Below are 14,663 nucleotides of genomic sequence, written 5' to 3'. Positions count from 1 at the left end.
AGCTTATCCAAGCTAAAATAGTGACGAAACCCTCAAAAATTGCCCAAACTCGAAGCTAAAAGGTCCCAAAATAAGGAGAAAACATGAAAAAGAGTATATTTACTGATACATTTTTGCTACTTAAGCAACTAAATGACTGCTTAATATATAGTTTTGCCGCTTAAGCAGTCAATTGCTTAAGCAACAGGTGATCACTAAGTGATTTGGCCTATGTGGCTAGGCCCGCTAGAGCGGTCCCCTTCTGCTAAAGCGATCATATATCCGCTTTAGTGGTAGGCGACTGGTCACTATAACCGCTAATGGTGCTTTGCCGTTTAAGCGACTACCCTTAAAGTGGTATTTTAGCCAGTAAAGCGGATGAACCTGCAACTTTTCAAAGTTGCTAAGATTGTCGGTCGACCCTTCAAGATTCATTTGAAATCCCGTAATTCATACGAACTATGCTACTAGACTAATTTTGATGTTTCAGACTCAATAGTAATGTCAGATTTTCAAAAAAAAAAAAAGGTTGTTTGTAACAAATTAAACCCTCCAGACCCTTTTCAAACTTAATAGTGACGTTAATTTTTCAAAAAAAGTTGTTTGTAACAAATTTATCCCTCAGGACCCTTTTTTACTATCTTACAAACAAAGGATTCAAATGCAAGATAAAGGTCCCGAGCCCAAATCAACCAATCTATTAACTTAATTCGATATTTTGGATCTGCTAGTCCAGTCTAAACTGTCATTCGATACTTGGATCATCAAATATTAACTGACGTCAATTATATGGCTTCTCAATCCTCTAAATACCACAAACTCGCGCAAAATATTCTCGATTGGATCAAAATCATGTTAACCATCTCCAAACTCCAAAATATGTAGCAACTATAGAGAAGGGAAAATGTCAACAAATAGAAATAGAAAAATCAAAATTTCAGGTCATGACAAAAGGGAAAAAGATTTCCTTGGGCTTTCAAATCATCATTGGGAATGTTTCGGGAACCTTAACCACCCTCAGTATCCAATCGTATAAAACTAAGTGTACAAAAAAGTCTTTAAAGCAAATGACTTATGTCAGAGGCATTTAATACTAAATGATAACCCTCAGTATCCAATCGTATAAAACTACAACAACAACAACAACAACAAACCCAGTGTATTCCCACTTAGTGGGGTCTGGGGGGGTAAGATGTACGCAGTCCATACCTCTACCTCTGATGAAGTAGAAAGGCTGTTTCCGAAAGAGTATTTAAAGCAAATGACTTATGTCAGAGGCATTTAATACTAAATGATGCTTCGTTTTCTTCCTCTAGAAGATTCATTTTGAATAAAAACTAGGGATACAACACGCCATGAAAATCGAGGAAATAACTTATTTTACATTCTTCAGACGCAAGATCAAATTAGAGAAACATGGAGATATTAGTATAGGGAAAAAATAGCCTTGACAAATGGACGAATGGGGAGCATGAAATTTACCGCCAACTAGACAGAATTTGATGACGAAGTTCTGTCTACATGGACCAAGATAATTAGAACCGGGCTACACATTGGGTATTGCAGGATCCAAACATAAATTCGAAGATATTTTGATTCGAAGAAAAATCAACTTACTCGTACTAGTTGTTGGCACCTCTTACATAACTGACCTCTACATAGAGCCAAGTCTTATTTCCTTTCCATTTTATGACATGAATTTGTATGCTAATTAGGAATATAATGTATAGAATCTACCCATAGGAGTTGAGCCCCTATATAAGATCGCTCAATTATCATGTCGCAAAAAGATTTTTCACTGCTTAATATAAGAACTGTTTGAATACAAATCGATCATTTTTTAAGCTTTATTGCAAATTTATTCTTTTTATCATCTAACAACTTATGATCATTTTTTAAGCTTTATTGCAAATTTATTCTTTTTATCATCTAACAACTTACGGGTTTGCTTCAAACATAGCAACTCTAGCTAGGCATTCTTCAGACTACTTGCGATCCCAAGCAATCTTCATCAGCTCTGTCTCCATCTGTCCTCTCCTTATTTATAATTTATATTGTTTACTTTACAATATTATATCTCATTACTGTTGCCCAATGTTAGCACACAAATTGAATTGTATCTTTTTGGGTTAAAAATCATGATTATTAGTACATGGACAATTGTAATTAAAAATAAATGAAAGACAAGTACTGTTAAAAACAAATTTCATTCAGTACACCTAGTGTCATAGTAGATAACATATAATCTCAAATTTTGTTATCTCAACATTATTAATATACAATATTCAATATTATTCTTAAACGGTATATTTACACACACTCGGCTTTGTTTGAAAAATCAAATTCCTCCTTTATCTTAATTGACTTTTGAAAATGTATACAATTATACTTGCATTATCAATCTTTATCTCTTTTTCTTACTTTTTTTAAATTATGATTTTTAAAATATTTTTTAATCTATGTAAAAAGAATTATGAGAAAAAATACTTTTTAGTTTAAAAAAGAAAAGTAAGAAATACTACTTGAGTAAATAAGTTAATATGCTCTATAATGAAATAAATGAGCAGAATAAAAAGATAGTTAGTAGCTTTTTGGCCATGAAATGTTTTTACTTTTTTCTGAAAAATTATTTCACTTTAGTGAAAAAAGTGAAAATTATAAGTGTTTGGCCATGAAAATTTCAAATACAATTTCCAAATTGTATTTGGAAAAGTGAAACCAAGTTTTACTTGTTTTCACTTTTTTCACTCATACTTTTCTCACAAAATTTCAAAAACAACTTTAATTTATATTCATGACCAAACACACCTTAAAATTCTAATATCTATTTATGTAAATAAAAATATTAAAAAATAATAACCTTATAAAAATACTCCATTGCAGATAATACATAAATACTTAATAAATTGAGAGCTCGCAACTCCATTGACACACTATGAGAGTTTTATATATGTTATGTTGTAGTATACTGTGATGATCCCCCATTTAGATTTATTTAAGCAATGATGAGACATTATTTTATGTTTCTGTTTTAAAATTTTAAAAATTACATAAATACACGACTTATGTTTTCAATATTACAAAAAATCTCAATTCCCTAAACATATTACAAAAATCCTAACATATACACAGAATGCTATGTATATGTCGGCTATGTTATGTATATTAATAGGAAAAGAGAGTAAAGTAATTAAAAAAAATGAGAGAAAGTCTAATTACTTTCAAAAGAATTGGTATTTATGTTATTTATACTTTAAAATTTTATGGGATTGTTTAATAACCGGACTAAATTATCCTAGAATGGGCTGGTTGATCCAGATCTTTCACATGGAAGATCCACCTCCCAAGAACTCAACTATGCCGTTAACTATGCCCTTGCAGGCAACATTCAATTCTTATGGGGATAAACTACATAAATAAACAAACATCAATAGCATAACTACAAAAACCCCACCTACATTTAAAAAAAAAAAATTACACAATCACACATGTTTCCTAATGAGTAGTGCCTCTCTTTTATTTTATTTTTTCTCTCGCTCTTCTCTCCTTCCTCTTTCTCTCTTCCCAGTATCTTTCCACTCTTTTTCTCTTCACACTGAACCCAAAATGATAATTTCATTACATTAATTAATTAGATCAATTTCAAATGAATTCATAAGGCCTACCTATTTCATTACTCCAATTCTGAAACCTCATCACAGAAGTCACAAATTTAGCTAATTTTTCAAATATCGAAACGGATATAAACATTAATCTGAAGTTATATGCTGGTACTTTGAATTCTAGTTATGAATTATCAATTTGAATTCTTATGGTATCCAAACTCAAACCATGTATCTTTTTTTCTATGTATGTAACTATGGGTACATGCTTTCATAGTCTAATAATTACACTTGTAGAAATAGATATTAAATACATAGATACATGAAATTATACATTGTAAAACACTAAAATAGAGAAGGAGAGGAACGAGAGAGGGAGAGAGTCGAGTTTATAATTGAAATTTCATTTTCTCTATGATTTATGAGAGATAGAACCGGCTTTGGGGTAAAGCCTCTAAAGCGCCCCAACTTTTGGAGTAGCTTTTGAAAGAAAAAAAAAGTTACAAAAGTAAAAATAATTTTTAAATTTTAATTTGACCAAAAAAGTAGGCTCAAAATTTGTGAAAAGATGTGACAAAGTACACTTTTTGTTAATATGAATCCATATTCAATTCGATTATGTTAACTAGAAAATTTTATTTAAGATTAATAATGTTTCAAGAAAGATTGAGTATATTATAAATTGAAAAAGAATTACTAAATGAAATCGATATAAAATAATTATTCATAACTTCACATCTTAAGAAATTGGAAATCTAAATTTCAAGAAAGTTATTAAGGGCCTCTTGTGGAAGTGCGGCTTTAGGCCACCAAAAATATCCATTTTTAGCATCCTATATGAACTTACTTGGTCTATTATATTAATTTTCTAAATTTGAACTCCCTAGAAGACAGAAGGAACCTTAATTTCTGGAAAACCCATTCAAAATTCAAAATCAAACCTAAGTTGTGCAACTCCCAGTTGCCATCAACTTTTGTACCAAGACTTTGCCATTTAACACCTAAAATACTTTTAAATAAGTAACACCTAAATATGAAAACTCCTTCGGATCCCCACACATTCTTCATTGCAAACTTGAACAAGTCCAAACAGACGACTTCAAATATAGATGCTATTGACTTATTATTCAACGGTCATTTTCCTATTGATGAATTTGTGTTACTAATCCACAAAAATAAATTAGACTAAGAAATCACACCCATACCACCCACGCCAAAAGAAAAAAAATGTCCTCTAGTCATCTTCTTTCCTTCCTCTTCATTTCTCTTCTAATTTCCGCCATCTTTTCGGACCTTTATGCGGATAGAGCCGCTCTACTCTACCTGAGTGCAGCCGTCAGAGGCCGCACTCTTCTGTGGAACACCACCAATTCAAATCCATGTTCATGGCGAGGCGTCACATGTGACACTACAATCAACCGTGTAACTGAACTCCGCCTGCCCGGATATGGTCTATCGGGTGAGATGCCCTTAAATTCCATCGGAAACTTAAGCGAACTCCGCACTCTCAGCCTCCGGCGTAATTCTTTATCAGGGTTTCTTCCTTCAGATTTAGGATCATGCACTGAGTTACGCATTCTTATTTTGGAAAGTAACAACTTTTCTGGTGCAATTCCATCGAATTTTTTCAATCTGAACAATCTTTTACGAGTGAGTTTTTCTGGAAACAGGTTTTCCGGTGAAATATCTGACGGGTTTAACAATCTGACTATGCTGAAAATTTTGTACTTGGAAAATAACAACTTCTCTGGCTCACTTCCTGACCTGAAAAAACTCTCACAGCTCAATCAATTCAATGTCTCTTTCAACAGATTATCAGGTTCAATCCCTTCTAGTTTAGGTAAATTCTTAGCTCCTTCTTTTCTTGGAAATTCACTTTGTGGCCCTGCAGGCTCTCTTGGCCCTTGTCCTACAAATAACCCCACCAATCAATCTGATAAACTTTCCAGTGGAGCAATAGCCGGAATAGTAATCGGCTCTGCAATCGGATTGTTTTTAGTACTTCTGGTTTTGTTTATGTTACTGAGAATTTGTAGGAGTAAAAAAAGTTTCCGACAAGTGAACGTGTCGCCCGTGAGACTACCGGAGAATCAACTTTTGAGTTCTCATTCAACAATAGTGGCAGAAAATCATGATATTGAAAATGTTGTTTCGGGCAGGAAAGATACAAAGGGGATAGTAAGGGGAAAAGTGTGTGATGATAGGACTGATGGGATGGTGTTTTTTGGGGAAAGTTTTGAGTTGTTCAGTTTGGAGGATTTATTGATGGCTTCGGCTGAGGTTTTGGGAAAAGGTTTCTTTGGAACTACCTATAAAGCATATTTGGATAGAAATGTTGAAGTGGTTGTGAAGAGGTTGAAAAATGTTTGTGTTTCAGAGAAGGAATTTAGGAGAAAAGTGGAGGAATTGGGAGCAATTGGCCATGGGAATTTGGTGCCTCTCAGAGCATACTATTATGGAAGAGATGAAAAACTAATTGTTTATGACTCTATGCCTACAAGCTTGTCTGCTGTTTTGCATGGTATGCATTTCATTTCTCAGCTAATTTCCCTCCGTTGTTGTAAATAAATATTTACCAAGTACTTTTTGGTAGTTCTAATTGGTTTATTTTCTCTGGTTTTTTGTTAGGCACTTAAATCCTTAGCTAGATCAGATCTTCTAGTTAATTGTAGAAATGGTCCAACTTGTGAAATATGGTCCATTATGCTGACAATTCTCTTTTAGCTTTCGCATAAGCTATGCGTATGAGTACTACGAAAACTGTAATTACGTAGCTTCGTCTCATTTTATATGGCATCGTTTAACTTGACACGATATTTAAGAATAAAAGATAAATTTTTGAAATGGATGGTCTAAAATAATTGTTAGATATTTGTGTGGTTGTAAATTATTTCATCAAGATAAAAGAAAAATTTTAAAGTTAAATTATTTATAATTAGAGTAAGATGACATTTATTTTAGATAAACTAAAAAGGAAAGAGTCTCACCTAAATAGGAGGGAGGGAGTATATTATTCGCAAGATGCAATTAAATAGGAAAAATGAGTCATGGAATTCATATGAAAAAGGGAACGGAAGAAGACTATTGGTAGTTCTAACTACTCCTTGATTAAAGCTCGTGTAGTTACTTGAGTTTAGTCAGTGAAACAGTAAATCTTGATTTCCTTCGAGAATGTAAGTGAATGAATACATATGAGATTTGAGTTTGTGCAGTAAAAAGATTATATGACATGCATGTGTACTAAAGATTGTTGGTAACATCCAAAACTGCCTCTTGAAGCTTGTGATTTTTGGTAAACTGTAATACTTTGTTTGGTAAACTATCTCTTACAACTAGCTTGGTGGAGTGTATTAAATAAATAATACTCTCTCCATTTAAAAGAGAATGGCTTATTTTAATTTGACATAAAGTTTAAGAAAATAAAAAAGATTTTTGAATCTTGACCTTAAATTAAAGTTGTGTCAAATGTATCAAAATGTCCTTTAATCCTGCGGTCCTAAATATATCATATGGAAAGTCAAAATTAAAGTATTGTCAAAAAAGAAAATGGGTCATTCTTTTTTAAACGGACTAAAAAGAAAAGTAGATCATTCTTTTTGAAACGGATGGAGTACATACTTTATTAAATATGATATTATTTAATATTTTGTTTGATAGCGATTTTGAGACAAAATATAACTACTATATATATTGTAGATATTATAGGATGTATAACTAATAAATTCCATTTTGTTATAAAACGAGAAAGCATAAAAAAGAAGAGTATAGAAAATAGAGAGAGTGATTCTTATTTCTTCTCTCGAGGGATGAGAGATCATCAGATTGTAAATACAATGAACAAAACCCCTCTATTTATAGGAAAAATTTACTCCTAATCTGAGTAAAAGACGGATGCTTCAAATCCTAATAGATATCAAAGTAGATCTTGATAGACATTCACTATAATGTAAATACATTTATAACACTCCCCCTTGAATGTCTAATTGGTAGATAATGTGCCTCGTTAAAACCTTACTAGAAAAAACCCAGTAGGAAAAAAAATCTAGAGAAGGAAAAAGAGTACACATCTCTAATAATATGCATTTCGGCTGCCTTATTAAAAACCTTACTAGGGAAATCCAGTGAGACAAAATCTCGTAAGGAAAAAAGAGTACAGCACGTATTAACTCCCCCAATGAGAACATCCTTGACCTTTGCATCTAGATCTTGTGCAGCATCTTCTTGAAAGTTGCAATTGGAGAAGATTTGGTGAATAAATCAATCACATTGTCAGTTGAACGAATCTGTTGCACATTAATATCATCATTCTTTTATAGCTCATATATGTAGAAAAGTTTTGGCAAAATGTGTTTCGTTCTATCTCCATTTATGAATCCTCCCTTAAGATGTGCTATGTATGCTGAATTATCTCTGTATAAAATTGTGGGTAGACTGTCATATTTCATACCACATTTTTCTCGAATGAGATGTACCATGGACCTCAACCATACACATTCTCGGCTTACTTCATGAATAGCTATTATCTCAGCATGATTCGATGAAGTAGCTACGATAGACTGCTTTGTATATCTCCAAGATATGGCAGTACCACCACATATAAACACATAGCCTATTTGAGACCGAGTTTTATGTGGTCAGATAAGTACCCATCATCAGCATGATCAATAAAATCGGGACTGCAATCTTTAGAATAAAACAAGCTCATGTGTTTTATCCCATTTTGATGTCTCATAGTAGGAGCAGAAATATGCTTTGCTATCAAATTAACTGAAAAGGCTATAGACCTTGTAGTAGTTGCAAGGTATATGAGTGCATCAATTGGACTAAAATATGGTACTTCATAACCAATCAAATTCGATATATTTTGAATTTTAGCAAATAATTTATTGCTTTGAAAACTCTCCAAGAGTTTCAATGATGTTCAAGCAATAAGCTTATACAATATAAGGATTATAAATAAGTTTCCCAGAAACTTTTATATGCTTTAAGCAGTTTGAATCCTTAAAAGTTTTCACATAAGTTTTGTCAAGTGACAATATTCAACATTTCACGAGTGACATCTTCAAGTGTCTGGACTGCAAATCAAATAAGTTTTACGCTTACCAAAATGCATTCTTTCATGTCACTTGATAAATATTTCTACGTCAGCATGCTTAACTACACGTAGAATTCATATCCTCGTAATCTTTCACAATATTGCGCCAATATTATGTCAAAGATATTAATGATATATCATTTTGTATCGATTCACAATGCAACATAAAATTTTAAGATCTCATCACTTCATTATTTTCAGGCACATGAACCTTACATAAGGTTTCATGAAGTGTTATGTTGTAGGCTCTTCAAGAGTTCATTGCCTTCTTATTATGATTATTTGCTCCTTATTTTTCAAGGACTATTTCATTTGGAACCGATTAGTCTACCACGCTTCACGCATGCATAGACTCTGTCCTTTAGGAACACAAAATAAGAGCACTTACACTTAATATGAGATACTTTCGGCATTTGACTTAAATTATCTTTTGGATGAGGATCTGGTGATAATTTCTAACATATTTCATAGCGCTTATAATCTCCTCCTTATGTTAGGAAAACTAACATACATCCTCTACTTCTTTGAGAAATCCATCGTTGTGCATTATGGTATATTCATTAATCGTATACCGCACATCAAAATTATTAGATGGAATAATTGGTTCCCGACCTTGAACTAATTGAGAGGGAAGAAATAATCATAATTTATTGGTCTAATGTATACAAATGCTATTGCAATATATCATATTTCAGACCAATACATTAAGTTTTGTTCTCATTAACAATGGTTTAGATATTAAAGAAGACATTCAATGCTAAACCATCACCATCAAGATGAATTATCTTGATTACACAATCTGAAAATTATGCTCAATTTATATTGAACAAGTAACTTTATGAGTGTCAAACGTAGGTTGACCATGAATGTACATGTGATCATCTTATTGATGCATCTTTTTAACATATCACATGATAGGTGAACGGGCCCTTATTCACCTTTTATAATTTTCAGATTTGAAGGGATCTAATCCCAATATTAGTAGGTCCAACCAACTTGTCATGAGAACAAACGACATAAACAATTCTTGAAGAATCTTCTAATTCTTCAATACATGTACATCTTCGAGATGTCACAATCGTTCATATCAATTTATGAACTTTTATTCTAGTAAACTCCAAGTTTACCATGACATGTACTTTTTCTTTAGTAAATTTCAGATTTACTATTACGTGAATAAATTTCAGATTTACTACTTCAGAAGTACATTTCAAAATTATTCAACCTCTTTCGGAGGTGAGTTGTGATACAATCACAATCAAGTGCCCGTTTGCATTAATAAGTTTCTCATTCCCCAGGAATGGAATATAATCGTGCCTTAAGTCTATCAAACTATGAGAGCTTATAACCTATTTCAAGATTTTGCTACTTCAGAAGCAAATCGAGTCATACATATGATGTAGAGAATTTTTCTCTAGCATATCTTATAATCATATAAGCGTGTGAAAATATCATCACTTTTGATGATTATTATTATATTCGTGCATTCAATCACTCATCTTCTTTCAGACATATTATGCACTGCTACCACATACACCTCAAGAATGAAGTAAGTTGTCATATTTCAGACTTATCATATATTTCTACCACATTCATCACTTCATGGAATGGAGCATATTCAATGGGTCAAATTTCATGACATTTCACCCAATATCCATTATTTTGCCTTAGCCATCACAATATCATCAATATAGTGTATTGAGATTCAAACTCAATATTTTATCCATATAAAGGTGTCTTAGGCATAAATCGATGAGACTTGAACCCAAATATTATCATCCTTTTTGATAATATTGTTTTTGGGGAATGAATTTAAAACATAAATGATTCCAAATCAATTATTTTTCCTCAAATCCAACAATAATTATATCATTAATAGAAAAATACAAATAACATAAGGAATTACTAACCTTAACCTTTAGATTTATAATCTCACCTTATTTGGCAGAGTCTCGTGCTGATAACGTGTTATAAAGCATGAAAGAATAAAGAAGAAGAGTAGAGAAAATAGAGAGAGTGATTCTTATTTCTTCTCTTAAGGGATGAGTCAGATTGTAAATATAATTAACAAAACCCCTCTATTTTTAGGGAAAATTTACTCCTAGTCTGAGTAAACAACGGATGCTTCAAATCCTAATAGATATCAAATAATCTTGATAAATATTCACTATAATGTAAATACATTTATAACACATTTGGTATTATTAGTAATACTTGAATTTTAATTCCACGGGATAAGTATATGAAAAGACAAAGATACCCCTCAAAACCTTTTAACTTTTCTATATCTTCTGAGTAATATGTTGGCTGTTAAATGAAGTTTTATGTTGTTCACAGCTGCTCAGGTTTTATGTCATGCCTATTCCCTACTATGTTGTGTTTTGTTTGTCTTCCTCCTTCGGTTTTGAATACACAGGTTAATAATCATAATTGTTGTCTATATTATTATGTTGTGTTTTGTGTTTAATTGCCTTTATTATGAAGTAGGTTGGAAAAATCATGGACAGATTATATCGTTTATTGATGAGATACACATTGTCGTTGGTGCAGGTTTTCTATTTTCATGCTCGTACTTTATATTTTGTATAGTCTGGATCATAGCTTTTTAATTTATCAACATGATGACAATTTACCCCCCAAATAAATTAGGTGAGAATATCAATTTTATTTTGTTTTTCATCTTTAAGAATGATAAATAAATAAAAAAGACCTTTTGCAGAGAAAGTATACAACATTATAGAATGTTAAGAGGATATTTTTTATAAACAAACAATACTATTTTAGAAATATAATAATATATGTTATTTTTAATACATCAAATCAAATATTAGAAGAAATAAGCCCATTGCTACTAATTAGCATTATTAACCACAGCATTACTAATACACTTATTCGATATTATTCTTATTCATTCTAACAAACGATCCTCAATCAATACATTTATCCCTTCCAAAACAGTTAGTAGACACAAATATTCACCTACTCATGCTCACATCACAGTTAATGAAGGACCCATGTAACATTATTTGATATCTATTGGAGAGAAAGTGACAACGAGAACCTTAGCTCTTCCTGTGTAGAGGGAGAGCCTCCATGGCTGAATAGGTCTTCTACCAACTCACATTCTGCTTTGTGTTATCCCAACAAATAATTGCATTTTTACAAAGTGCTCTGTTCCCAAATTAAATGTTGTACTAGATGTTACGAGTGTCAACTATAAAATCCTAAAAATTTACAAGTATCATTGGTTTGTCTTCTGGAACAAAAACTTATTCCTTCACGTGGTATGTGTATCATAGTTTATTTTCTGAGAACCTACAATTATTACTGTATATAAACTGAGGAAGTGAAAAATAATGTTGACTTTCTGGTATTTTGGAGTCTGTTCTCAGAAATTATCATTTTGCTACCGACATTGTTACCCCAAGTTTGTCCAGCAGACTACTATACTGCTCGGTCACTCACTGCTCTTATGTAAGGGTTCCCACCTCTCAAAAAATAAAAGAATATGCTAATCGTTACCGATACGAGACAGAGTTACTTTTCTTTGTTCCAGAAGAGATTGGTATTGGTAGAGTCGCATTCAATCCCGCCTTTAATCCCTTTGGCTGGTAATCACATCGGCCATAAGATGGTCTATCACTCGGTTGAGGAGAAAAGCTTATTTTGGAGGAAAAAGTAACAAATTAATTAAGCAAGGTAGTTAATCAAAAAAGGATGGTCGAAAAATAAGTGGCAAGCTGTTGATTTTGGTCATATTGCTAGCCAATTAATTATTACTACGAGCGAGTTTTAACCTTTTGATTATGTTGATGATCTTGTTAGGCGAAAAAGTTTCAAAAGAAGCATTGACATGGGAGATTAGGAGCAGAATTGCACAAGGGGTTGCCACTGGTCTTGAATATCTCCATTCATTAGGCCCTAAAGTCACTCATGGCAACATCAAGTCATCTAACATTCTCCTCACCGAGTACTACGACGCATATGTATCAGAATTTGGCATAGCACAGTTGATTTCCTCCATATCAAACGCCAAAATGACTGGATATTGTGCCCCTGAGGTGACAGACACTCGAAATGTTTCCCAAGAAGCCGATATCTATAGCTTTGGCACCATTCTGTTAGAGCTCCTAACGGGTAAAAATCCTAACAGTGTCATCAACGAAGAGGGAATTGACCTGCCTAAATGGGTGAAATCTATAGTTAAAGAGAGGTGGACAATACAAGTGTTTGATCCTGAGTTAATTAGATTGGAGAATTCTGAAGAGCAAATGGTTTCATTACTACATCTTGCTATTTCTTGTACATCCCAGCACCCGGAAAGGCGGCCGCCTATGGCTGACATTACCAGGCGCATCAAAGAAATTTTTAGGTGAGTTTCGTTCATATTGATCTTTTCCCTCATTCTTGTCCAAATGTAGGTGAAAATCATGCTTTTATTCATATCTTGGGTTCAACAAATACTTTCTTTTGGCATAATGCTAAGTTGTTTTTCCCTGTACATATGAGGAACCGCTTTTAGGTCCCTTTCCATCTTGTTATTATTTTGATGGAAAACAGAAGTCGTAGATGATGTATTTGTTTCTTGGCCTTTGGTCGTAGGAGCAAAATTTTATCGATTTCTTTTGCCTATTTCCTTTAATAAAAATATTATATTCAGTCATATCATGCAACAAAATCTGTCACAAAAAGAGAAAAACAAAATTGTTTATGTATCTTTTTCATTTGTAACTTTCTCAAGAGCTCCTTTTGGAATTATATCAGAGATTCAATTCTTCTCTCCTTTTTTTGAGTTTTGAAAATCCAATTCATATTATCTAGTTATCATATTCTAACAAATTGTTAATCAAGAACATCCCAGGGTAATTTCACTTTTGGGGTCTAAAAAGGTAGAATATACACAGTCTTTATCGCTATAATTAAAAAGAAAATATATAATACATAGAAAATATCGAAACAAGCAAGTTTTAGATGAAATAATGCTAAACATTGATATAATAGAATTTGATTCAAAAAGTTGATAACTTGATTTGAGAGTACTTATTTGGTGCTTCAATATACATCTTGCAATATTTGGTACCTGAGGGAAATAAAATAAAGGGAAAAGGGTCAAAAATACCCCTCTACTTTGATTAATTTGCAAAGTTTGCTCTTCATTAGACTTTGTGGCTATTTATACCCTTGTTGTCACGAAAGTTAACACATATACCCTCAAAACTAACGGTCTGCCCCAAATTCATCAAAATTAACTGATTCCAATTTTAACCCGACCCGGTTCACAATTCATTGACCCAACACCGTCTAATTTAACCCCTTTCCGTCACATTTCTTTCTCTTTCCCTTCCCTTCTTCACCTCCTCCATCTTTCTTTTTTCAACTTTCAAATAGACCAGCCATGGAAGGAAAATACAGAGCAAATGACTAGTAAAAGAATAAATTTATATAGAGCATTAGACCAGAATAAATTACTTTCAATCTCAAAATTTTAGTAAAAACAAGAATCAATAGGAAATGATAATTTCAAAAAATAGACGTGGACGTCGTTGAATTCCAATGCAAACCTCTGCGTCTTTTGCGGGTGTGCCAATGACTTTGAAGTGATGGTGGCGGTGGCAATGGCGCTGGCTCTCCGACCTTCTTCACATACCGACTGACGAACTAGACAGCGGTTATTGACTTTCACGCTAGCTATTGAAGATGTAGATGGTGGAGAAGCGATCGTCTTGCAAAAATCTCATCAGAGAGAGCATCATTCAAAGGAACTGATTATTGAAATCATCATCCATGGACTTTGTTGCTATTTTTTTATTTGTTTCTTTTTTACTTGCATTTAGCTCTGTATTTTACTTTCAAAGGTGGAGGAGGTGATGAAGGGAAGGGAAAGAGAAAGAAATATGACGGAAAGGGGTTAAATTGGACGGTGTTGGGTCGGTGGATTGTGAATCGGGTCGGGTTAAAATTGAAATTAGTTAATTTTGATCAATTTG

At 32.8% G+C, this 14,663-nt stretch overlaps 1 protein-coding gene across 1 annotated transcript; it reads left to right on the top strand.

Moving 5' to 3' along the window:
* Window positions 1-4,589: 4,589 nt before the first annotated feature.
* Window positions 4,590-13,434, top strand: LOC107842859 (probable inactive receptor kinase RLK902). The gene is made up of 2 exons (XM_016686899.2): window positions 4,590-6,102; window positions 12,502-13,434. Exons 1-2 carry the CDS (start codon window positions 4,809-4,811, stop codon window positions 13,050-13,052), a joined length of 1,845 nt encoding a protein of 614 aa, XP_016542385.2. The 5' UTR covers window positions 4,590-4,808; the 3' UTR covers window positions 13,053-13,434.
* Window positions 13,435-14,663: the final 1,229 nt, after the last annotated feature.

This window comes from Capsicum annuum, chromosome 1, assembly GCF_002878395.1.
Source record: "Capsicum annuum cultivar UCD-10X-F1 chromosome 1, UCD10Xv1.1, whole genome shotgun sequence".
NCBI lineage: Eukaryota > Viridiplantae > Streptophyta > Magnoliopsida > Solanales > Solanaceae > Capsicum > Capsicum annuum.
The sequence above is the reverse complement of the archived record's forward strand: the minus strand, read 5'-3'. Positions and strand labels throughout refer to the sequence as shown.

Excerpts from the sequence above, each read along its gene's own strand:
- LOC107842859 (XM_016686899.2), top strand. The coding sequence starts at position 4,809 with ATGTCCTCTAGTCATCTTCTTTCCTTCCTCTTCATTTCTCTTCTAATT. Across the intron at positions 6,103-12,501 it reads CTTGTCTGCTGTTTTGCATG|GCGAAAAAGTTTCAAAAGAA; the intron begins GTATGCATTTCA and ends TGATCTTGTTAG.